General features: G+C 46.5%; 1 protein-coding gene across 2 annotated transcripts; it reads left to right on the forward strand.

Annotated features, from left to right (window-relative positions):
• The first annotated feature begins 1,674 nt into the window (after positions 1 to 1,674).
• On the forward strand, positions 1,675 to 24,239 carry ZBTB7C (zinc finger and BTB domain containing 7C). Of its 2 annotated transcripts, none has more exons than XM_039364886.1 (4): positions 1,675 to 1,770; positions 3,340 to 4,521; positions 19,138 to 19,796; positions 23,523 to 24,239. In XM_039364886.1, exons 1-3 carry the CDS (start codon positions 1,730 to 1,732, stop codon positions 19,766 to 19,768), a joined length of 1,854 nt encoding a protein of 617 aa, XP_039220820.1. In that variant the 5' UTR covers positions 1,675 to 1,729; the 3' UTR covers positions 19,769 to 19,796; positions 23,523 to 24,239. The 2 variants fall into 2 exon arrangements, with proteins under 2 accessions (XP_039220820.1, XP_039220819.1); XM_039364885.1 differs by having other exon boundaries at positions 1,700 to 2,008.
• Positions 24,240 to 26,172: the final 1,933 nt, after the last annotated feature.

Here is a 26,172-nt window from a genome sequence, read left to right on the forward strand (position 1 = left end):
AGGACTGGCTCTTATCAGTGGTTCCCTTTTGGGTGGAGGCCGGCTTAAGTTTCCACTCACATCAGTTTCCAAGAAAGACGTGGGTCCCCTCCAGCACCCTCCCACATTGATTTTGAAAATAATCTGCCTTTTAAAAAAAAGGATTCCCTGGATGTTGTGCTCACCGCTGAATGCAAACGAACAAACGAACAAATTCTAGATAAACTCAGAACGTTCTTCACCAAATGTTCGATTCCTGATAGGTTCTTGTTTCCCGCTTTCAGACAGGATTTTGAGCAGTGATTAAAATAACTACAAGATAAACTGTGTAAAAGTTAACCAAGCATAACATAACTCAGATATAACAAAACTAAGATATAACTTAGTCAGTCTCTCTCTCTCCCTCCCTCTCTCTCTCTCTCTCTCTCTCTCTCTCTCTCTGTAGTAGCAAACATTTGGGCTAAAGTGTGCTCCTTGAATACAGAATAATATAGTTGGAAGGGACCTTGGAGGTCATTTAGACCAACCCCCTGCTCAGGCAGGAAACCCTATACCATTTCGGACAAATGGCTTTCCAGCCTCTTCTTAAAAACTTGCAGTGTTGCAGCATTCACAACTTCTGGAGGCAGGTGGTTCCACTGGTTAATTGTTCTAACTGTCAGGAAATTTCTCCTTAGTTCTAGGTTGCTTCTCTCCTTGATGAGTTTCCATCCGTTGCTTCTTGTCCTGCCTTCAGGCGCTTTGGAGAATAGCTTGACTTCCTCTTCTTTGGGGCAGCCCCTGAGATACTGGAAGGCTGCTATCCTGTCCCCCCTCGTCCTTCTCTTCGTTAAACTAGACATACCCAATTCCAGCAGCCGTTCCTTATATGTTTTAGCCTCCAGTCCCCTGATCCTCTTTGTTGCTCTTCTCTGTACTCTTTCCAGAGTCTCAACCTCTTTTTTACATCGTGGGGACCAAAACTGGTTGCAGTATTCCAAGTGTGGCCTTACCAAGGCTTTATAGCGTGGTATTAGTAACTCACGCGATCCTGATTGAATCCCTCTTTTCATGTAGCCTAGGACTGTGTTGGCCTTTTTGGCTGCCGCTGCACACGGCTGGCTCGTATTTTAAATTCTTGGCCCTTTAAGTGCCAAGTTTCCCAGCTCCTCTCTGACCCTCCAAAGCAGTCCCACGGGGGCTTTTCAAAAGGCAACTGGACTTCCTTGGTTTCAAACATTTCCCTGCTCACCCAAGAAGCTTCTTCCAGTTCTGACTGAATGGTGCGGGAATTGGCGTGCTTTTAAAAAGCCCCTTTGGGTCAACCACGACGTGAGAATCTCAGCGGACACCCTTCAAAGTAGCCTCTGGAATTGTTTCAAACAGAAGCTGTGGGTAGCTCCTAACTTTCTGTTGTGAACTCCAAGCAACCTCAAGGACGGCGTGTGTGTGTGTGTGTGTGTGTGTGTGTGTGTGTGTGTGTGTGTGTGTGTCAAAGGACAGAATGTGGGAGATTTTTTGATGTTTCAGTGGGAGGGTTAATGAAATGAAGGTGGGGACCAAAGCCTCAGGAGGAGGACGAGAGGTGGTCCTGATTGTTGGGTACCCTCCAAATGAAGGGGGGGGGAGCAGATGGAGGAGGCACGAAGGGGAGGGGAGAACGCCAGGGAAGGGGTGTGTTTGTGTGTGTGTGTGTGTGTGTGCGTGCAATGAAATTGTGGAGGGCTTTGAAGGACACTGCGAGGAGCGTTCTGCACTCTCCTTAATAAATATGGGAAAATCCCGGAAGATCAGGCTAAAGCCAACAATGGGGTATGTTTTGGAGAAACAAGAATGAAAAAAAATACAACTTTTCGAGCGTCGCCTTTTGCTGCTTTAACCTGCAATCCCGTTCTTGCGTCTTCCTTTCGAAAAGGGTGGGCTGGAGAAATTGCATGCCAAGAGAACAAATTAATATTAATTTTCCTCCGCAGTTCTTTCTTTTCTTTTTTTTTTGGCATCGGGGACATTCTGGGTTCCAAAACGCCAGAGGCCGCATTCCCAAGAACAGGTGAAACTAAAAGAACAAACTCGGTTGATTTGATTTAAATTGCGTTGCTTGCAGCTGCCTTGGTTATAGGTGTTTTTCTTAATGTTCCCCTTCTTTCATCTTAAATACGACGATTTAATATCAATGGCTGGAGGGAGCCCAGGAACCACCGTCATGGGCTTGGGCAGCTGGGTGTGATGCTGTGCTGAATAGAGTAGAGTGGAATAGAATAGAATAGAATAGAATAGAATAGAATAGAATAGAATAGAATAGAATAGAATAGAATAGAATAGAATAGAATAGAATAGAATAGAAATTGGAAAAGAAATTGGAATAGAAATTGGAATAGAAATTGGAATATAGAATAGAATAGAATATGGAATTGAGCTGGAATAGAATAGAATGGAATAGAATAGAATAGAATAGAATAGAATAGAATAGAATAGAATAGAATAGAAATTGGAAAAGAAATTGGAATAGAAATTGGAATATAGAATAGAATAGAATAGAATAGAAATTGGAATAGAAATTGGAATATAGAATAGAATAGAATATGGAATGGAGCTGGAATAGAATAGAATAGAATAGAATAGAATAGAATAGAATAGAATAGAATAGAAATTGGAATAGAAATTGGAATATAGAATAGAATAGAATAGAATAGAATATGGAATGGAGCTGGAATAGAAAGGTTTTCTAGTCCAGCCCCCTGCTCAAGCAGGAGAACCTATACCATCTCAGAAAGGTGATTGTCCAATCTCTTCTTAAAAACCTCCAGTGATGGAGCACCCACAATTTCTGGTGGCAAGCTGTTCCACTGGTTAATTGTCCTCACTGTCAGGAAGTTTCTCCTTAATTCCAAGTTGCTTCTCTCCTTGACCACTTTCCAACCATTGTTCCCTCTGATGTTTTGGACAATAGTTTGACCCCCTCCTCTCCTTTGTGGCAGCCCCTCAAATACTGGAACACTGCTATCATGTCACTCCTATTTCTTCTTTTCTTTAGACTAGCTAAACCGAAGTCCCGCAGCCGTTCTTCGTATGTTTTAGTCTAGCAAAGCAGTAGCTTTTTCTGGCTGAAAGTAATAGCACTAGCAATAGACTTATACACCGCTTCAGAGTGTTTTACAACCCTCTCTAAGCAGTCAGCCTATGCCTCCCCCCCCCCAACCATCTGGGTCCTTACTTTGCCGACCTCGGACGGACGGAAGGCCGACTCAATTCTGAGCTGGTCAGGATCGAACTGCCGGCCGTCGGAAGAGTCCGCCTGCAATACTGCATTCCAACCACTGGGCCAGCCCGGTAAAGCCAGTAAACTCGACGTGCGTCTTACGTTTGTGTCTGTCTTTCTAGGGCTCCGCAGGAGAATATGGCCAATGGCGTTGAGGAACTCATCGGGATCCCCTTCCCAAACCACAGCAGCGATGTCCTCTGCGGGCTCAACGAGCAGCGGAACGATGGCCTTCTGTGCGACGTGATTCTCCTGGTCCAAGACCAGGAGTACCGCACCCACAAGTCCGTGCTGGCTGCCTGTAGCCAGTACTTTAAAAAACTCTTCACCACCGGCACTTTGGCAGACCAGCCCTACATCTACGAGATCGACTTTGTGACGCCCGAAGCCCTTTCCGCCATCCTTGAGTTCGCCTACACCTCCACCCTGACCGTCACCGCCGCCAACGTCCAGCACATCCTCAACGCGGCCAAGATGCTGGAGATCCCGTGCGTGGTTAAGGTCTGCCTCGAAATCATGCAGCCGGGGGAAGGGGCGGAAGGCGAGAAGGAGGTGGAGGAGGAGGAGGAGGAAGGAGAGGAGGAGGAGGAAGAGGAGGAGGAGGAAGAAGGAGCGGGCGACTTCGCCGAACGGAATCGATCCGATGCTCAAGATCTCAGCTGCCGCCAACGTCCCTCCAAGCCGGAACTTCCAGAGGAAGTCTTCCAGGAGACCACCGACGTCTTCTCCACCCGTCCTCCGTCCGGCAGCTCCAATGGCCCACTGGGCCTTCTCCGAGACTTCTCCATCGAGTCCCTCCTGAGGGAGAACCTGTACCCCAAAGTGAGCCTTCCAGAACGCAGGCCGGTCCTGTCTCCCTTCATGCCCGACCTCTTCCCCCATCTCTGGAACGGGGACTTTGGCCCCTTTGGCCCGGTGGAGGCGCAGCAGGTGGACAGCGCCCCCTTGGACTTGGTGATCAGAAAGCAGAAGATCAAGGAGGAGCAGAAGGAGGAACCGCTGCCCAGCCCCTTCGCCCACAGCCTCTTCAAGGAGGTCTTTGCCAACACGCCGGCGGCCGCCCCCTTGGGCCACGTGAAGGCCGAGAGCGACTACGGCGCCTACTTGAACTTCCTGAGCTCCGCCCACTTTGGCCGGGTCTTTCCTGGCTGGCCCGAAGAAAGGAAGATCAAGCCCAAAGCGTCCCAGCAGTGCCCCATCTGCAACAAAATCATCATGGGGGCTGGGAAGCTCCCACGGCACATGAGGACCCACACGGGGGAGAAGCCCTATATGTGTAACATCTGTGAAGTCCGGTTCACCAGGTCGGCATGCTTTGGAAATTAGGGCTTGGATGGATGGGTGGATGGATGGACGGATGTGTGTGGAGGGGTGGTGGATGGATGGATGGATGGATGGATGGATGGATGGATGGGCGAGTGAATGGATGGGAGGGATGGAGGGATGGGATGGGGTGGGTGGATTGGATGGATGGATGGATGGATGGGTAGTGGAGGGAGGGAGGGATGGGTGAGAGAGTGGATGGATGTGTGGGTGTGGGTGGGTGGATGGATAGATGGACGTATGTATATATGGACATACGTATGTATGGTGTGGGGAGGTGGGAGGTGGATGGAGGGATGGAGGGGTGGATGGGTGAGTGAGTGGATGGAGGGATGGGATGGGGTGGGTGGGTGGATTGGATGGGTGGGTGAGTGGAGGGAGGGAGGGAGGGGTGGGTGAGTGAATGGATGGATTGGATTGGATGGATGGGTGGGGGGAGGGAGGGAGGGAGGGGTGGGTGAATTGGCTGGATGGAGGGGTGGATGGATTGGATGGATGGGTAGGTGGATGAGATGGATGGGTGAGTGGATGAATGGAGGGAGAGAGGGATGGGTGAGAATGGATGGAGGATGGGTGGGTGGATTGGCTGGCTGGAGGGATGGATTGGATGGAGGGATGGGTGAGTGGATGAATGGAGGGAGGGAGGGATGTAGGGATGGGTGAGTGAATGGATGGATGGGTGGGTTGGTGGATTGGATGGATGGATGGATGGATGGGTGGGTGGGTGGATGAATGGAGGGAGGGAGGAATGGGTGAGAGTGGATGGATGGATGGACGGATGGATGGATGGGGTGGGGGGTGGGGTAGATGGAGGGATGGATGGGCGAGTGGATGGAGGGGTGGAGGGGTGGATGGATTGGATGGATGGGTAGGTGGATGAGATAGATGGATGGATGGGTGAATGGATGAATGGAGGGAGAGAGGGATGGGTGAGAATGGATGGAGGATGGATGGGTGGATTGGCTGGATGGAGGGATGGATTGGATGGAGGGATGGGTGAGTGGATGAATGGAGGGAGGGAGGGATGTAGGGATGGGTGAGTGAATGGGTGGGTGGGTGGGTTGGATGGATGGGCGAGTGGGTGGATGAATGGAGGGATGGAGGAATGGGTGAGTGAATGGATGGATAGATGGATGGATGGGTGGGTGGGTGGCTGGATGACAGAGATACGGATAGTCCTCAATGTACAACCACAATTGAGCCCAAAATTTTTGTTGCTAAATGAGACATTTGTTAAGTGAGTTTTGCCCCATTTTATGACTTTTCTTACAACATTTGTTAAGTGAATCCCTGCAGTGATTAAATTAGTAACACGGTTGTGAAGTGAGTCTGGCTTCCCCATTGACTCTGCAGGGCAGAAGGTTTCAAAGGGGGGTCACAGGACCCCGGGACCCTGCGGCGTCCTCATGATGAGTCAGTTGTCAAGCATCCGAATATAATTCATGTGACCCTGGGATGCTTCAACCGTGATAAGGGTGAAAAGTGGTCAGTGCCATTGTACCTTCAGATAGATAGGTAGATAGACAGACAGGCAGGCAAACATGATAGATAGATAGATAGATAGATAGATAGATAGATAGATAGATAGATAGATAGATAGATAGATAGATAGATAGATAGATAGTGAGTCAGTCAAGGCTGCTAACATCGGATGTTCTTGCTTGACAATATATGAAGATGCAGACATTTTCTATTTAACCTGTGTTTCTTTTGGAGTTAAAATTAGGTGGTGCTGGAGGGGAGGGGGAAGAATGTGCTTGGGGACTAGTTAGCCCTAACAATATCTCAGTAGAGTGTTCTTCAAGGTTGGTTGTAATAAGAGAAGATAAGTAATGGCTGGTTATGGAACAGAGGGAAAGTTCGCACTTCAAATTAATTGGAGAATGTGATTAACGATCATTAAATGAAGGAGTGAGTTATGCTTAGATACTGTGTGTTTTGGGGAGGAGAATTCAGATTTTGGCTTCTCTTATGTATGTTGCAAGCTATGTTGCAAATTAAAGATTCTTTAAGGGTAACCAATGCCTCAAAGTTCTTTGAAGAGCTTCTTTTGGAACCATGACAGACAGACAGACAGACAGACAGACAGACAGACAGACAGAAAGAGATAAATGATAGATAACACATGATAGATAGATAGATATAGATAGATAATATAAATAGATAGATAGATAGATAGATAGATAGATAGAGATAAATGATAGATAAGACATGATAGATAGATATAGATAGATAATATAAATAGATATAGATAGATAATATAGATAGATAGATAGATAGATAGATAGATATAAGATAGATAGATATAGTTAAATATAGATAGATAAATATAGATAGATAGATAAATATAGATAAAGAGATAGATATAGATAGATAAAGATAGATAGATAGATAGATAGATAGATATAAGATAGATAGATATAGATAAATATAGATAGATAAATATAAGATAGATAGATAAGACATGATAGATAGATATAAGAGATAGATATAGATAGATATAGATAGATAAAGATAGATAAAGATAGATAGATATAAGATAGATAGATATAGATAAATGTAAATAGATAAATATAAGATAGATAAATAAATATAGATAGATATAAGAGATAGATATAGATAGATAAAGATAGAGATAGATAGATAGATAGATAGATAGATAGATAGATAGATAGATAGATAGATAGATAGATAGATAGATAGATAGATTATAATGAAGATGGTGCTTCTGAATATACACAAATCTCAGCTCCATCTAACACCTTGGAAGCTGCCTTCCACAGTCCTTTTATCTGGGAGTAAGTAAGAGTAAACATCAAAGCATCTCGGACTGTGCTTTAATAGGATGCAGTGGTAAAGGCACAGGTGCTTCTAAGGATAACATGCAGGCAGTCCTTGACTTAGAAACATTCGTTTAACGATCGAAGTTTCAGTGCCACTGAAAGAAGTGACCGATTTTCAAGCTTAGGGCCTTGCAGCATCCCCGTTCTCCTCCTTCGCAGACTCCTCGCACGGAGAAGAGGAGACGGTTGTCCATCTCCATCCTTCTGTATGGCCACCAGCACAGCTGGTGTGTGTGTGGTGTCCTCTTGTGTGGAAGCTCCGAGGTGTGCAGAGCCTCCGTAACTGAAGGTGGCATCCAAACCGTTGGCGTGTCAGCAAAGAGAACGAAAGCTCCTTTTGGGCTGAGCTCCTGCTGACTTCATGGAGCCTCCAGGGAGATGGAGTGCCAACGATGCGGATGTGGTTTGCCATCTGCCTCCTTCAGGGTGTGTTTTTGCCCCAGCTTCCCAGCTGGGTCTACAGCCCACGTGCTCTTGAGAAGGAGCCCTCTCTGACTGCAGAGCATCCACACTCGATCCGTCTCTGGAGGTCCTCCTCGGCTGATCTCCGGCGTGGAAAACAGGGTCCCCTCTGGTTGGGAGTTTAGAGGAAGGATGGGTTGGACATCCCTCAGTTGTTGACCAGACCTGGGGCGCTAATAAAGGAGAGTATTGTTAGCTCGGGGTTGATGTGAGGGGTCCATGGTGCTCTCCGAGATTGCTTGTTTTCTTGCAGACGTTTCATGACCCAACTAGGGAACATCATCAGTGCTAGTAGGGAGTGGGGCTTGCAGAGAGGAGGAGGGGGAGGAGGAGGAGAAGAAGAAGAAGAAGAAGAAGAAGAAGAAGAAGAAGAAGAAGAAGAAGAAGAAGAAGAAGAAGAAGAAGAAGAAGAAGAAGAGAAGAAGAAGAAGAAAAGAAAAGAAGAAGAAGAAGAAGAAGAAGAAGAAGAAGAAGAAGAAGAAGAAGAAGAAGAAGAATAAGAAGAACAACAACAACAACAACAACAACAACAACAACAACAACAACAACAACAACAACAACAACAACAACAACAACAACAACAACAACTGTGGAGTCCTTGGTGTTCCCTGAGCTGGGTGGTTTTCTTGCAGACGTTTCATGACCCAACTAGGTAACATCATCAGTGCTAGTAAGGAGTAGGGGCTTGCAAGGAGGAGGAGGAGGAGAAGGGGAGGAGGAGGAGGAGGAGGGGAGGAGGAGGAGGAGGAAGAAGAAGAAGAGAAGAAGGAGGAGGAGGAGGAGGAGGACTGTGGAGTCCTTGGTGTTCCCTGAGCTGGGTGGTTTTCTTGCAGACGTTTCATGACCCAAACTAGGTAACATCATCAGCGCTAGTAAGGAGTGGGGCTTGCAGAGAGGAGGAGGGGGAGAAGGAGGAGGAGGAGGAGAAGAGGAGGAGGAGGAGGAGAAAAGAAGAAGGAGGAGGAAGAGGAGGAGGAGAAGAAGAAGAAGAGGAGGAAGAGGAAGAGGAGAAGAAGAGGAGGAAGAGGAAGAGGAGGAGAAGAAGAGGAGGAGGAGGAGTAGCGGACTCGGGACACAGCTACATAATAATAACAACAATAATAATAACAGTAATAATAATAATAAGAAGAAGAGAGGAGGGGAGGAGGAGAACTGTGGAGTCCTTGGTGCTCTCTGAGCTTTTTTGTTTTCTTGCAGACATTTCATGACCCAACTAGGGAACATCATCAGTGCTAGTAAGGAGTGGGGCTTGCAGGGAGGAGGAGGAGGAGGAGGAGAACTGTGGGGTTCTCGGTGTTCCCTGAGCTGGGTGGTTTTCTTGCAGATGTTTCATGACCCAAGTTAGGTAGCATCATTAGTACTAGTAAGGAGTAGGGGCTTGCAGGGAGGAGGAGGAGGAGGAGAACAATGACTGTGGGGGCCCTGGTGTTTTCTTGCAGACATTTCATGACCCAACTAGGGAACATCATCAGTGCTAGTAAGGAGAGCTGTTTGCTCTCAGTTTGTATTCTGATGACTTGCCTGTCGGTGTTAGTGGCGGGGGGGGGGGGTGTTAGTCTTTGAAATTCTTTGATTCAGCTGTTTGCTATTGGCTTCTTTGGCAGTTTCTTGATTGGGGCATTGTTTCACCTGATTGTTGGCCTGATGTTAACCTTAACCAGGCTGGCTGGGGAATTCTGGGAGTTCAAATCCACAAATCTTAAAAGTTGCCAAGGTTGGACACCCCTGGGCTAGACTAAGAAGTCAAAATTAGCCCATTGATTGGCTGTTGGACCCACAGTTCAACGCCCAGCTACGTAGATGCTCTACTATTGGATGGAAGTACGAATCTTCACAAATTTAGTGCAAAAAGAAAAAAGGATGATTGGAGTGAATGTCAATCCATTACAACAGGGGTCTGCAACCTGGACCACTTTAAGATTTGTGGACTTCAGCTCCCAGAATTCCTCAGCATAGCTGGCTGAGGAATTCTGGAAGTTGAAGTCCACAAGTCTTAAAGTGGTCCAGGTTGCAGACCCCTGCATTACAAGGTTTACTTTACAAGCAGGGAAGAAGAATAAGGGGTAGGCCTAAAGAGGGATTTATTACATCTGAATGTGGATATATTTCATATTTATTACGTCTGAATGTGGATATATATATATGAAATATCATATATTTCATTCAGGACAAAGTTTTCTCTTTATGTAACTGCAGTAGATTGGGAGCCAAAAAAGGCCTCACGCTTCCTTTGGGAAGGGCCTCTGAAGCAGAGGACAATTAACCAGTGGAACGACCTGCCTCCAGAAGTTGTAAATATTCCAACACTGGAAATTTTTAAGAAGAGACTGGACAGCTATTTGTCTGAAATAGTGTAGGGTTTCCTGCCTGAGCAGGGGGTTGGACTAGGTGACCTCTAAGGTCCCTTCCATCATCATTATCATCATCATCATCATCATCATTATTAATATATTATTGATTATTGCACAGTCAACCAGATGTTCAGACTGGATTTGGCATTTTGTCTACCTATATTATTATTATTATCATCATCATCATTATTAATATTAATATATTATTGATCTTTGCACAGTCAACCAGATGTTCAGACTGGATTTGGCATTTTGTCTACCTATATTATTATTATTATCCTCATCATCATCATTATTAATATTAATATATTATTGATCATTGCACAGTCAACCAGATGTTCAGCCTGGATTTGGCATTTTGTCTACCTATATTATTATTATTATTATTATTATTATTATTATTATTATTATTATTATTATTATTATTATCAATCATCGCACAGTCAGCCAGATGTTCAGACTGGATTTGGCATTTTGTCTACCTATCGAGATCTTATCAAGGACCTGGGATAGACAGATGTGGTTGTTTTATGGTATTACAGGTATCGTCGCAGGATGGAAGCAGTTTCTAGTAAGGCCGCCTTTTGCAATTGACTAATAGTGAATTTGTCAATGCCAATGGTGTTCAAGTGGTGCTCCAGTTGTTTGAACACCATTGGCGTTATTATTATTATTATTATTATTATTATTATTATTATTATTATTATTATTATTATTATTAATTATGGTGGCTAAAACTTTGACAAATCCCTAAAGCAGCTCCCGGATCCTCCAAGTTGGAGGAGAATTGAGCTTTAGTGAGCAACCCAATCCGCACGGTTGTATTTGCGTACAAAGTCAAAATCCAAAAGTCCTCAAGGGTGTGGATGCTGTTTCTGATGAGGTCTGTGATGTTGGAATAGCAGCATCAAAGGAAGTCAGTAGCCTCTGCCTAATGTCCTTCCTAGGGACCAGCTCCTTTGGCAATGTGGGATCGCACTGCCACCTGCTGGCCGCAGTGCTCCCTGCGCCTTTTGGTTCTTGCCCTGTTTGGTGACAGGGGGACGATGGGATTTGAAGTCCGGCCTCTCTAAAGCAGAGGCACCCAACCTTTTGGGCACCAGGGACCGGTTCCGTGGAGAAAGGTTTTCCCACGGACCGGAGGAGGAATGTGGTTTTGTGTGCTGCCTGCATCCCACAGATGGGGCTTTGCTCGTTTGTGCGGACCGGTTGCTGGCATGCCGCGGCCGGTGCTGATCCACAGACTGGGGTTTGGGGACCCTGGTTTACACAACGCAGAGAGTCATAAGCTAGCCAAGCAGGCACGAAGTGTGATCCAATTCATGTTCTCCGGAAGCTGCAACCTCTACACAGCCCTGGTTAACAAGCACATTCCTGTACGGCTGCTGCGAGTGACTTTTTAAGTAAACACACTCATAATTGTCACCAAGTTAGATGCAAAATGTGCGTTGCAGGCGTTAGTGAAACTACTGGAACCAAACAAATTGATTCCCTTAAATTACTACACTGATGTTCAGATAGGCCCTAGATCAGAGGCCCCCAACCTTTGGGGCACCAGGGACCAGTTCCATTGGAGAGAGGTTATTCCGCGGACCGGAGGTTGCGTGGTTTTGTGTGTGCTGCCTTCATCCCGTGGATGGGGCTTTGCTTGTTTGTGCGGACCGGTTGCTGCATGCCGTAGCCTGCTATCAGTCCATGGACTGGGGGTTGGGAACACCTGCTCTGGTAGACACGCACTCTGCTAAATTCCCTGAGGATCTATCTATCTATCATCCATCTATCTATCTATATCTATTTATCTAACTATCCATCATCTATCTATCTATCTATCTATCTATCTATCTATCTATCTATCTATCTATCATCCATCTATTTATTTCTATCATCTATCTATCTATATCTACATATACATATATCTATCTATCTCTATTTTTATAGTTCTATATCTATTTATATCCATCCATCCATCCATCTATCTATATCTATCTATCTATCTATCTATCTATCTATCTATCTATCTATCTTCCATCTATTTCTATCTATCATCTATCTATCATCCATCTATTTATTTCTCTCTATCATCTATCTTATATCTACATATACATATACATCTATCTATCTATCTCTATTTTTATAGCTCTATATCTATTTATATCCATCCATCCATCCATCCATCCATCCATCCATCCATCCATCCATCCATCCATCCATCTATCTATCTATCTATCTATCTATCTATCTATCTATCTATCTATCTATCTATCTATCTATCTTATCCATCCAACTGCCCATTCCACCACAGATGGGGCTTTGCTTGTTTGTGTGGACCGGTTACTGGCATGCCGTGGCCCGGTACTGGTCCATGGACCGGGGCTTGGGGACGCCCGCTCTAGAGTGCGGCATTTCCAGGATAGCTGCGTGTTTGCATTGAAAGAGGCTTCCCTGCATCCTGTTCAGAAATAGCTTAAACAGGATTTAGAAGTGGGATCTAGCTTTTTTTTTTTTTTTTTGATGTTCAGGATTGGTGCAGTGTGTCTGTGCTCATCTAAATAGTGTTCTTACACAGTTTCTCTTACGGAAGGTTCCGTTGTTACTTTGGTTGTGAAGCCCTTGGTTGGGCATGGGTAGTTTTTCCAATAACTTGTGTTTCTAGTTGGCCATCACTGTCTCCATTGATATGGATATTCAGGAAAGCTAATGTCTTCTTCTTCTTCTTCTTCTTCTTCTTCTTCTTCTTCTTCTTCTTCTTCTTCTTCTTCTTCTTCTTCTTCTTCTTCTTCTTCTTCTTCTTCTTCTTCTTCCTCCTTCTCCTTCTCCTTCTCCTTCTTCTCCTTCTTCTCCTTCTCCTCCTCCTCCTCTTCCTTTTCCTTCTTCTTCTTCTTCTCCTTCTCCTCCTCCTCCTCCTCCTCCTTCTTCTTCTTCTTCTTCTTCTTCTTCTTCTCTTCCTCCTCCTCCTCCTCTCCTCTCTTTTTGTTCTTCTTCTCCTTCTCCTCCTCCTCCTCCTCCTCCTCTTCTTCTTCTTTCTCTTCCTCCTCCTCCTCCTTCTTTTTCTTCTTCTCCTCCTTCTCCTTCTGCTTCTCCCCTCCTCCTTCTCCCCCTCCTGCTCCCCCCTCCTCCTCCTTCTCTTGTGAGTTTTGTCCCTTTGTAAATGTTGATGGTTTCATGTGTGTTCTGTGGATGGTCCTTTCTTACTATAACAAAGGTGTCACCTACATACTGCATCCAAATTTTGGGTTGTAGGTGTAGGAGACATAGGGGGAGACTGTCATAAGAGACAGAGATCTTGGCCAAAAAAAGAGAGGAAAAAGCCATCCAGTTCTGTATTGTACAATCTAGTATGGCAATTGTGGCTAGAAAAACTCTCCGTCCAGCCAGATTCCATGGCTGGCTGGGGAATTCTGGGAGTTGAAGTCCACACATTGGAAAGTGGCCAAAGGTTGAGAAAGATTGTCTAGAGAGGAAAGGTAATTTCACCTGAAATGGTGTAGGGTTTCCTGCCTGAGCAAGGGGGTTGGACTAGATGATCTCCAAGGTCCCTTCCAACTATTATTATTATTATTATTATTATTATTATTATTATTATGGATCATCGCAAGTCAGCCAGATGTTCAGACTGGATTTGGCATTTTGTCTACCTATCGAGTCCTTCCCCAGGACCTGGGATAGGCAGATGTGGACGTTTGATGGTGTTACAGGTATCGTCGCAGGATGGAAGCAGTTCCTAATAAGGCTGCCTTTTGCAATTGACTAATAGCAAATTTGTCAATGCCAATGGTGTCCAAGTGGTGCTCCAGTTGTTTTGGGATTGCACCCAAGGCGCCTATGACTATTGGTACAACCCTTACTTGCCTTTGCCACAGTCTTTCTATTTCTATTTGTAGGTCTTTGTATTTTGTTATCTTCTCCAGTTCTTTTTCTTCTATTCTGCTGTCTCCAGGCACTGCCACGTCCACTATCCAAGCTTTTTTGTCTTTCTTATTGACAATCCCAGAGCAGTTTAACTTTATCGTTTTTATGACTTTCTCTATTTTATGATCCCACCAGTTCTTGTTTGCAGGCAAATGATATTATTATTATTATTATTATTATTATTATTATTATTATTATTATTATTACCTTGCGTCAAGGAGAGCTGTAGACTCCTTCCCTAATCACAAGTAGGTGTCAATACAGGTAGTCCTCAGTTTATAACAGTTCGTTTAGTGACCACTCAAATTTGTAACAGCATATTTGTCTCCTCACACTTTCTTCAACCGTTGCAGGATCCCTCAGGGTCACGTGATCAACATTCAGCCGCCTGGCAACTGACTTGTCTTTATGACGGTTGCGGTGTTCTGTTTGTGTGTCTGTGTGTCTGTGTGTGTAAGTGTGTGTTTGAAGGAATCCCCTTTGGTGACCTTCTCACAAGCAAAGTCAATAGGAGGAAGCCAAATTCACTGACTAATTTAACAACTGCAGGGATTCACATAACAACCGTAGCAGGAAAGATTGTAAAATGGGGCAAACCTCAACTTAAACAATGGCCTCACTTAGCCACAGAAATTTTGGGGTCAGTGGTGTTCGTAATTCAAGGACTGCCTGTGCTTTGTTGAGCTTTGGCTGCTCTTGAGAAGGAGAATTGGGCCTGGCTAATACCTGCATGGAAGTCCACCTGTTGAAAATCCCTCTAACCCAGAGGTCTTCAAACTTGGCCCTTGTAGGACTGGTGGACTTCGACTCCCAGAAGTCCTCACTCGGCCATTTTGATGACACTGCAGACTTGGATCCAGACCAAGGGCCTTCAAACCTGGCCCTTTGATGACTGGTAGACTTCAACTCCCAGAATTCCTCAGTCGGCCATTTTGATGACACTGCAGACTTGGATCCAGACAAGGGGCCTTCAAATTGATGCCATGTGGATTTCAGCTCCCAGAATTCCTCAGTCGGCCATTTTGATGAAACTGCGGGCTTGGATCCAGACCAGGGGTCTTCAAACTTGGCCCTTTGATGACTGGTGGACTTCCAACTCCCAGAATTTGCCTGGCTGAGGAATTCTGGGAGTTGAAGTCCACCAGTCATCAAAGGGCCTACTTTGAAGACCCCTGCTCTAGCAGAAGGCAAGGCCTTCTGTTTTGCTTAGGACATCACTTTCAGGTGTCCCCGAGAACTTCAGGAGGGAGTTTGCCTCTTGTCTCATCTCAGGGGTCTTCCAACTCTGTGCTTTGGTCCCAAATGTGCTTCTCCAGGAGGCAACTGGACTTTTTTTTGTTTTTCCTTGAAGACGTTTTGCTTCCCATCCAAGGAGCTTCTTCAGCTCTGACTGGATGGTGGGGAATGGAAGGATTTATACTCCTTGCAGACAGCTGGTCATTTGCATCCTTTTAGAGAGCCATTGAGGCCACTTGGTGGTTTGTCTGTGTCCTCAGTTGTCCCAAAAGTGCTTTTTTCAAGAGGCAGTTGGACTTTTTCTTTGAGGACCTTTCGCTTCTCGTCCAGGAAGCTTCTTCAGCTTTGACTGGATGGTGGGGAAATGGAAGGATTGATACTCCTTGCAGACAGCTGGTCATTTGCATCCTTTTAGAGAATCGTTAAAGCTACCTGGAGGCTTACCTGTGTCCTCAGGGTCACCTGAGTGGTGCAAATGGGGGTGGAGCCTTCTTTGGCTGCAGGATGTTTTTTGCCCTGGGTCCCTTCACCGTCAAAGATGGGCCCTGGATGATGGGGATGAGTCCGTGTTGTCTGCATCTCGAAGCGCAAAGGGTTCCTGGAGTCTGCGATGTTTTCTGGAAATCCGTTCATACTCCCGCACCATCCGAAGGTTGTTCATCCCAAAGTACACACATAGCTTGTCTTCAACAGGGAAGGGACACAGGGTGGAAACATCCTGCATCCAAGAAGGCCTCACCCCCATTTGCACCGCTCAGGAGACCCTGAGAACACAGAGATAAACCTCCAGATGGCCTCAACGGCTCTCTCAAAGGATGCAAACGACCGTCTGTCTGCAAGGAGTGTCAATCCCTCCATTCCCCACTATTCCAGTCAGAACTGAAGAAGCTTCTTGGATGAGAAGGGAAAGGTCTTAAAGAAAAGGCCCCACACCCATTTGCACCACTCAGGAGACCCTGAGGGCACAGAGATAAACCTCCAAGTGGCCTCAACGACTCTCAGTCTAAAAGGATGCAAATGACCAGCGGTCTGCAAGGAGTATCAATCCTCCCATTTTCCCACCATCCAGTCAGAGCTGGAGAAGCTTCTTGGAGGAGAAGCGAAAAGTCTTCAAAGCAAAACAAGAAAGTCCAGTTGCCGTCTGAAAGAGCATCTTTGGGATAACTGTGACCTGGATGACTGAGAAAGATTGGACCACCGTTTGGCCAGGATGGAATAAGGAGCCTTGCCTTGGCCAGGGGGTTGGACTAGAAGACCTCCAAGGCCCCTTCCAGTCTTAGGATTTTATCCTTTCATCTAGTGGAGAACCTTTTGCCCCAGGTGAGAACAACTGCTAGAAACAAAGACGGCTCTACCAAAGGTGCTTTTTTTTTTCCCCAGGAGATCACCGGACTTCCTGGTTTTCCTTTGAAGACCTTTCGCTTCCCATCCAAGAAGCTTCTTCAGCTTCTTGGACAAGGCAAAGGACCAGCTGTCCGCAAGGAGTATAAATCCTCCTGTTCTCCGCCATTCAGTCAGAACCTGAAGAAGCTTCCGGGAGGAGAAGCGAAACCTCTTCAAAGGAAAAACCGGAACGTCCAGTGGCCTCTTGAAAAAAGCACCTTGAGGACAACCAGGACCGGGATAAATACAGAATAACAGGTAGAGGAGACCTTGGAAGTGTGGGAGATGAAAAATAGCCCCCTTCTCACATAATAAGATAGGGCTAGTGTTGTGGTTCCGGCTAATGAAACATTCCAAAGAACTTCCAGGCATTGATTTTCCTAAAAGCCTTTTATTGTTACAAAATGTCGGCACAGGCACAACGGAGGGATGCTAGGATCTAAGTTCTCTTCCTCTGAGCAGTCAAATTATCAGCATGTTCCCTCCCTAAATTAGCCCTCCTATCTCACACTATCCAAATTAGTGTGAAGGTCAAATGTTTTCTTCCTCTTTCTTTCCCGGGCTTTACCCCCAACCCCCCTCCTGCTCTTTATTAACCCCATATTTACCAGACAATTCTGCATATTGTCAAAAGCAAGAATATACAGTATTTGCAGCGTTGACAGCTAGAGCAGCGATGGCGAACCTTTTAGAGACCGAGTGCCCAAACTGCAACCCCAAACCCACTTATTTATCACCGGGTGCCAGTTGGGCGTGGCCCACTGGGTGGGCGTGGCTGTGGCGGTCCTGGCAGACTGGGTGGGTGTGGCCAAGGTGGGCGTGGTCACCTTGATGTTGCTCGTGGGGAGGAGCATGTGTGGGGGCCGGGCAAGGTTGGGGAAGATCCAGGGGGTCTCTGGCAGGCGGGGTGGTGGGCAGCAGGCTCGTCCTGCGGGGTGAGGCGAAGTGAGGCAGGGCAGGGGTGCCATTGCCACAGGGCAAGGTGGGGCAGGGGCCGGGGTGGCAGCTGCCTGACACCATCGGCCCCGCACACAGAGGCCAGCGAGCGCATGGGGGCTGACAGTGTCCATCAGCAGCCCCAGCCTGCGGAACCCTTGATCAGCGCACTCTGGGGCTCCGCAGCCCATCGCCAGCAGTTCAAAGAAGCCACCTCTGAGCTGGACGGCTGGCCGACAGCTGATGAGGCGATGCAGTGGGTCGTGCCTGGGAAAAGGAGAGCATGCGAGGCCAGGAGGGATAGGACAGGCGGGAGGGAAACGGGATGCATCCGGCCACGTGGGATCTCAGCGAGTTCGCGGGCAGCTGGTTCTGCCCAGACGGGACTCGTGGCTCTGAATCCAATCTAAACAAACAGATAACTCGATAGAAATGGATTAAACAAACATTTATTGTCCAGAGATTCTAAGCAGAGACTTACTATGCTGTAGATGCATCTGATTTTCCATATTTGTTCATTCCTATAGGTCATTTAATATTGAATTTTCCCCTCTTCTTCTGCAGAGAGTCACATGTTGGCAAAACACATGTGGCTGGATGAACAAAGGCTTCCATCTGGCTTGTGTCCAGGAGGTCTCCCATTGACCCTTTTTGACTCCTCCCACTGACCCATCAACATACCCAGCATTGAACCCAATAACTGCCAGATATTCTAACATACTAACACGTGCTCCCTAGTTAGAGTTACGTAGGTCTATGCCAGTGGTTCTCAACCTGTGGGCCGGGACCCCATTTGGGGTCGAACGACCATTTCACGGGGAATGCAGTCCGCCATTTTTTCCCCCCTTTTCCTTAGCTGTGCTGCTCCCTTTTATTCTATTGGCTTTTGAAAGCCAATAGAATAGACTCTCTTGAATAGAGTCTAATTCTATTGGCTTTCAAAAGCCCATAGGAATTGTCCAGGCTGTCTCTGCCCTGCTGAGCCCGCCAAAAGTCCCAGTCTGCAAACGGTGCTGCACCAGTTGAGTAGTCCTCGACTTACGACCGGTTGAGTAGTCCTCGACTTATGACCGGTTGGGGGTCGCGGCATTAAAAAGGTTGAGAACCACTGGTCTATGCTAAGTCCAGAACACTCCCCGCTTGGAAATTTACATTTCCACTATTAAATAACTGAAATAGCAAAGAACATAGCGTTAAGGCATACAATACTCAAAGGTCACTAACTGGTGGCTAAATAGGTAAAAAACTTGGTATGAAACATGCATAACTATAAAGTAATACAAAACACGCACAATTATGCTAAAAAGAATAAGCAAGTGTTACATCAAAGAATGCCTGGGACATGGCACGCGTGCCCACAGAGAGGGCTCCGAGTGCCGCCTCTGGCCTGCGTGCCATAGGTTCGCCACCACTGCCCCAGGCCTCCGTGCTTGGGTGATCCACTCCCCAGTTAACCCTTTGCGTCTCCCTTGGGCAGGCAGGACAAGCTGAAGATCCACATGCGGAAGCACACGGGGGAAAGGCCGTACCTCTGCATCCACTGCAGCGCCCGGTTCGTCCACAACTACGACCTGAAAAACCACATGAGGATCCACACCGGCATCCGTCCCTACCAATGCAAGTTCTGCTACAAGAGCTTCACCCGCTCGGATCACCTGCACCGCCACGTCAAGCGCCAGAGCTGCCGCATCGCCCGGTCCAGGAGAGGACGCAAGTCGGCACCCTGGAGAGCGGCCAGCCTGCTCTTCACCCCGACCGGACCGCCGGATAACAAGACCTTCCTGGTGCCCCCGGCTCTGGAGGACATGAGTGGCCACTTGGGGGGCCCGGGACTCTGCCTTCCGGGCCCCGGGCCCTTCCTGGAAGGGGCCAAGAACGGGTTGAACCTGCAGGAGCTGCAGAACCAGCTGGAGGCGACCCAGATGAAGCTCTTTGGGCGGACACACCTGGACCTGGAGCACAACGGAGGCCTCTTCGCCTTCGCCCTGAGCCACGGCGAGGGTCTCTCGGGACGGCCCTATTTCTCCCTCCCGGATCCTTGGGTTTCGGGGTTCAACGGACTGGCTGCCCTCAACCCCCTAGCCTCTCTCTCTGAAGCTAGCAACTGAGTTGACTTCTCTTTGAGGGACGGGTTGGGTACGTACCATGTCTACTCCTGATGCTTACTCTCCTAGGAGAATTGTGGAAATCCCCGCTTTAAGTGTGTCGAACGCAACTGGCCCGGATTCCTGTGAATGTCTTTGGGGTACAGGGGGATAATTCTGCTACGAACGGGGGGAAAGGCAGCCCCTTCAGAGGAGTAGGGGGCTTGCTGTAGACTCCCAGAATGTCAGGGTTAGACAGGGCTGGAGCTCTTTTAATGCAAGAGGTGACCAAACTTGGCAACTGTAAGGACCCTCCCCACTTTGCATCTTAAGAAGACAGAACTCTTGGAATAATTCTTCCAACAGGCATCCTTTATTAAGAGAAAACGGTTGCAGGCGTTCTAGACAGGACTTGGGGTCCAAGCTCTCCCATTCAAGGTTCTAAGGGGTTCCCCAGTAGTCCCACCCAATCACCCCCCTCTTCCAGCGACAGTTTCAGGCATTACAATCCCACCCCCCTTTTCCTTTCTGCTGTCTGGATGGAGACCTCAAAGAAAACTACATGAAAGGTAACAGCTCCATTCTTATGGTTAGCTCTTTTGGCAATACACACAATCAGTTCCTTTGAAGTCTACCGAAGGAAGTGAGGGCCATAAAGCCCCTTTGTTCACCCCCTTCCCTTCATCGTATGGCAGAATCCAGAGAAGGCAGAAATGGGGTTTTTTATAATTGATAACTAGAGATGAAATATAATTGGATTCTGACAGCAACTTCAACTCCCAGATTTCCCAATCCATCCATTCCCTCAAAATTAGCTTCTAGTTTAGACCGGCTTTCGGTAGCTTCCAGCTAGCTAGCTGTCCAACATGGCTGGCTGGGGAATTCTGGGAGTTGAAGGCCACAGGTCTTACAATGGCCAAAGTTGGACAGCCTTGTTCTAATTAATTAATTAAGAAGAGCAACTAAGACGATCCAAGGCCTGGAGGCTAAAACATACGAAGAACGGCTGTGGGACTTGGGTTTGGCTAGTTTAAAGAAAAAAAGAAATAGGGGTGACGTGATAGTAGAGTTCTAGTATCTCAGGGGCTGCCACAAGGCAGAGGGGGGGGTCACATTATTCTCCAAAGCACCAGAGGGAAGGATGAGAAACGATGGTTGGAAACTGACCAAAGAGAGAAGCAAACTGGAATTAAGGAGAAACTTCCGGACAGGGAGGACAATTAGCCAGTGGAACAGCTTGCCACCAGAAATCATGGGAGCTCCATCACTGGAGATTTTTAAGAAGAGAATGGACAGTCACCTGTCTGAGATGGTATAGGTTCTCCTGCTCAAGCAGGGGGCTGGACTAGAAGACCTCCAAGGTCCCTTCCAGGTTCTATTCTACTCTACTCTACTCTACTCTACTCTACTCTACTCTATTCTAATTATTTTTATATTCTACTCTATATTTTCTTTATTCTATTCTATTCTATATTCCAATTTCTATTCTATTCTATTCTATTCTATTCTATTCTATTATTCTATTCTATTCTATTCTACACAACTGTGGCTTGGGTCCATTTTCTCAGTCACGTCAGTCATGTAGATATAACTTCTGCCTTTTTGCTCTCCTGTCTCAAGGAAGGAAGATTTACTGTGGGGTCTTTGGTGCTCTCTGAGCTTGGTTGTGTTCTTGCAAATGTTTCATTACCAAACTAGGTCATCTCATCAGGGCTAGGACCTAGTTGGGCAATGAAACATCTGCAAGAACACAGCCAAGGACCCTACAATTCAACTCTGAGATACAAATAATATCTTCAATGGAAGATGTAGCTTCACAAAAAGATTCCTTTGCAGAATGATAATCAAAACCTCATTTAGGTTATTATTAAAGATTGAGACTAGACGAGATGAGACGAGACTAGACTAGACTAGAATAGAATAGAATAGAATAGAATAGAATAGAGAAAATATAGAATAGAATAGAATTATAGAATAGAATAGAAGAAAATATAGAATAGAATAGAATAATAAGAATAATAATTAGAATAGAAGAGACTAGAGTAGAATAGAATAGAGCTGGAAGGGACCTTAGAGGTCTTCTAGTCCAGCCCCTCACTCAAACAGGAGAACCTATACCATCTCAGACAAGTGACTGTCCAGTCTCTTCTTAAAAACCTCCAGTGATGGAGCGCCCACGATTTCTGGTGGCAAGCTGTTCCACTGTCCTCCCTGTCAGGAAGTTTCTCCTTAATCCAGGTTGCTTCTCTCTTTGCTCAGTTTCCATCGTTGTTGTACAAACACATCCACTCGGAGACCCGGCTGCTGGCCACCTATTATGGGGACCCCACCTCCCTATGGAGATCCAGTCTGCCCCTCCCCTCCTGCGTTCGGAAGTATAGGCAAGTCCCCACTTTTTCCATCTAGGCCAACTGGCAGGCATACTCCGAATGTTGGGATGTATTGCTAGACGCACTACTTCAAATTTTTTTATCCCTTGAGGTTTTAATTCAGTTTTAGGGTGGATTTATTTTGATTGACGGGTACAACCTGCCTCCAGAAGCGGTGAACACTCCAACACTGGAAGTTTTCAAGAAGAGACTGGACAGCCATTTGTCTGAAATGGTCTAGGGTTTCCTGCCTGACATGGGGGTTGGACTAGATGACCTCCAAGGTCCCTTCCAACTTTATTATTATTATTATTACTATTATTATTGTTGTTGTTATGTGGCTGTGTCCCGAGTCCCCTCCTCCTCCTCCTCTTCTCCTCCTCTTCTCTTCTTCTTCTCCTCCTCCTCCTCCTCCTTCTTCTCCTCCTCCTCCTCTTCTCCTCCTCTTCTCTTCTTCTTCTCCTCCTCTTCTCCTCCTTCTTCTTCTTCTCCTCCTCCTCCTCTTCTCCTCCTCCTCCTCTTCTCCTCCTCTTCTCTTCTTCTTCTCCTCCTCCTCCTCCTCCTTCTCCTCCTCCTCCTCTTCTCTCCTCTTCTCTTCTCTTCTCTCCTCTTCTCCTCCTCTCTCTTCTTCTCCTCCTCCTCCTCTTCTCCTCCTCCTCCTCTTCTCCTCCTCCTCCTCTTCTCTTCTTCTCCTCCTTCTTCCTCTCTCCTCTTCTCCTCCTCCTCCTCTTCTCCTCTTCTCTCCTCCTTCTCTCTTCTTCTCCTCCTCCTCTTCCTCCTCTCGTCTCCTCCTCTTCTTCTTCTCCTCCTCTCCTCTTCTCCTTCTTCTTCTTCCTCTCTTCTTCTTCTTCTTCTCCTCCTCCTCTTCTCTCTTCTCTTCTCCTCCTCTCCTTCTTCTTCCTCCTCCTCTCTTCTTCCTTCTTCTCCTCTCCTCTTCTTCTCCTATCCTCTTCCTCCTCCTCCTCTTCCTCCTCCTCGTCGTCCTCCTCTTCTTCTTCTTCTTCTCCTCCTCCTCTTCCTCCTCCTTCTCCTCCTCTTCCTCCTCCTCTTCTTCTTCTTCTTCTCCTCCTCCTCTTCCTCCTCCTCTTCTTCTCCTCCTCTTCCTCCTCCTCTTCTTCTTCTCCTTCTCTTCTTCCTCCTCTTCCTTCCTCCTCCTCCTCCTTCTTCTCCTTCTCCTCATCTTGATCCTGATCTTCCTTCTCTTCTTCTTCTCCTCTTCCTCTTCTTCTTCTACTACTACTACTTGTTATTATTATTGTTGTTGTTGATATTATTGATATTTTTGAATGATAGCTGCTCAGAGCCTTTGGGCACGATCAGCACACAAAGTACAGCTAACAAATCCAAATGGGAGAAAATATGGATGATTAAGAGTATTTCTCCCCCCCCCCCCTTTTCTCTATCTACAGACCTGTTCTCCAGAACTGCATTGGTTCCCAGTGAAGAAGCAAGGACATATTTTTCCTTTATAAAAGGACTGTCTTGAAAATTAAGCTCCCTTTGGAACTTTTTTTCAAAATGCCCCCAAAAGACTTATCTTCTTTGCTCCGACAAATGCAGGGAAGAAAAACAGAACTTCCAGCAGCAAGTTCAGACTTTTTTTTTTTTCTTGGTTTATTATCTTTCTGGGTGACTCTTTTACACCTTATTTTTTGGGGGGGGGGTTGATTTTGGATTTTGACTTCTTTTTTTTTCCCTTTTTCGGGCTGCTTAAACAACCCAGAATCCTTGTAAAATATCCAAAGATTCTAAAGACTGTAAAATCCAAAAAAAGAACTGGGTGCAAAAAAAAAAAAAAAGATCCTTCTGCTTCCCCCCCCCCTTTTTTTGGGGTTACATTTCCTGAATGATGGAATGGGGGGGAACGTGGTAGCAAGGGCGGGAAATCCTTTGGAAATTTTTCTATTTATAATTATTTTTATGTGATTGCTTTATGTAAAGAAAGAAAAGAAAAGAGAAAAAAAAACAAGACATCAGACAGATCTGCCTTAGATAATCGAGGGACAATCATCCTTAACTTGGGTTGAAGTTCTAGATTTGGGGTTTCTGGAAGGCAAGTAAATACGCTTTGTGTATTTATTGAGCAGTATTAACTGATTTTATTAAATTATTGGCCCCCTGCAGGATGTTTGGTGTGCCTGTTAGTCAAATCTTGGGGAAGACAAACGTCGTTGGGCTGCAAGGTTCCTGCTTTCTGTCGTGATGTATACACTTAGGACCTTCTTAAGTGGACACCTACACAAAGTGATGTGTTAAAGCAGTGGTTCTCAACCTGTGGGTCGGGACCCCATTTGGGGTCGAACGACCTTTTCACGGGGGTCGCCAAACAACACAGTCCGCCATTTTTCCCCCCCTTTTCCTTAGCTGTGCTACTCCCTCTTATTCTATTGGCTTTCGAAAGCCAATAGAATAGACTCTCTTGAATAGAGTCTAATTCTATTGACTTTCCAAAGCCAATAGGAATTGTCCAGGCTATCTCTGCCCTGCTGAGCCCGCCAAAAGTCCCATTCTGCAAACGGGGCTACACCAGTTGAGTAGTCCTCGACTTACGACTGGTTGGGGGTCGCGGCATTAAAAAGGTTGAGAACCGCTGTGTTAAAGGGTACCATTGAGCTTCCAAATTTAATCCAGATCTGGGCCATTCTGTGCTTTTTCCCTTGGACTTCCTCACCTGACCTTCTCCACGATCAGAGGACCAACGGGGGGTGGGTGGGTTGGTGATGTCCCTGTAGTTAAAAAAAGTTAAGGTTGATTGCCCTTGGATCATCTTCACGGTTTATCCGTTAACCGGTTCCTGGGTGGATTCATGTTGCGTTTCGTTTTTTCCTAGCGGAAAGACCATTACAGACTTTGATTCACGCTCGAGCGAGTTTCTCGATGTTTACTGTCGGGCAACTGGGGTCACGTTGTTGTGGCTGTTTGATGGTGCGAGAAAAAGGTTTGACACTCCGGGTTGGAATTTGAGGAACAACTCGCTGCGCGACAACTTGCCACAGGAGGGTTTAACAATTCGATTGAATTATTTAAAATAAATTTAATTTTTTTTTATTTTATTTTTGCCCTTCACATTTCATTCTGTCCCTCCTTTTGCATCCTTCCTTTAATGCAGTGGTTCTCAACCTTTTTAATGCCGTGACCCCCAACCGGTTGTAAGTCGAGGACTACTCAACCGGTCGTAAGTCGAGGACTACTCAATTGGTGCAGCCCCGTTTGCAGAATGGGACTTTTGGCGGGCTCAGCAGGGCAGAGACAGCCTGGACAATTCCTATTGGCTTTTGAAAGCCAATAGAATTAGACTCTATTCAAGAGAGTCTATTCTATTGGCTTTCAAAAGCCAATAGAATAAAAGGGAGTAGCACAGCTAAGGAAAAGGGGGAAAAATGGCGGACTGCGTTGTTTGGCGACCCCCGTGAAATGGTCGTTCGATCCCAAATGGGGTCCCGACCCACAGGTTGAGAACCGACAATCTAGTCCAACCCCCTGCTTAGGCAGGAAATCCTAGACCAGGGGTAGGCAACCTTGGCTCTTTTATGACTGGTGGACTTCAACTCCCAGAATTCCTGAGCCAGGCATGCCGAGGGAAAAGGGAGAGGTTTCCAAGCTGAACCAGGCTGGCTCAGGAATTCTGGGAGTTGAAGTCCACAAGTCATGAGGGGGGGCATAGTTCCCCCATGCTGGCTGAGAAATTCTGGGAGTTGAAGTCCACCAGTCATGAAGGGGCCACGTTTGAAGACCCCTGGCTTAAATATTTAGATATTTTTCCTCACGTTTACATGATCAAAATTCAGGCATTTGGGCAGGGGTAGGCAACCTTGGCTCTTTTATGACTGGTGGACTTCAACTCCCAGAATTCCTGAGCCAGCCACGCTGAGGGGAAAGGGAGAGGTTTCCAAGCTGAGCCATGCTGGCTCAGGAATTCTGGGAGTTGAAGTCCACGAGTCATAAAAGAGCTGAGGTAGAGCGTATCTCTCGTTCCGCAGCGAGTTGTCCTGGTGGCGAGTTGGCCACGGCAAACTGTCATAGACCCTTCTGGATTATCCTGTCTCTAGTTGGGACCAA

This window comes from Crotalus tigris, unplaced genomic scaffold, assembly GCF_016545835.1.
Source record: "Crotalus tigris isolate CLP2741 ecotype Arizona unplaced genomic scaffold, ASM1654583v1 scf7180000019922.184401, whole genome shotgun sequence".
Classification (NCBI taxonomy): Eukaryota; Metazoa; Chordata; class Lepidosauria; order Squamata; family Viperidae; genus Crotalus; species Crotalus tigris.

Bases quoted from the DNA above. Each gene is read 5' to 3' on its own strand.
- ZBTB7C (XM_039364885.1), top strand. From the start codon at position 1,773: ATGTTTTGGAGAAACAAGAATGAAAAAAAATACAACTTTTCGAGCGTC. The intron at 2,009-3,339 runs GTGAAACTAAAA...CTGTCTTTCTAG, and splicing joins GGCCGCATTCCCAAGAACAG to GGCTCCGCAGGAGAATATGG. The intron at 4,522-19,137 runs GTCGGCATGCTT...TCCCTTGGGCAG, and splicing joins TGTGAAGTCCGGTTCACCAG to GCAGGACAAGCTGAAGATCC.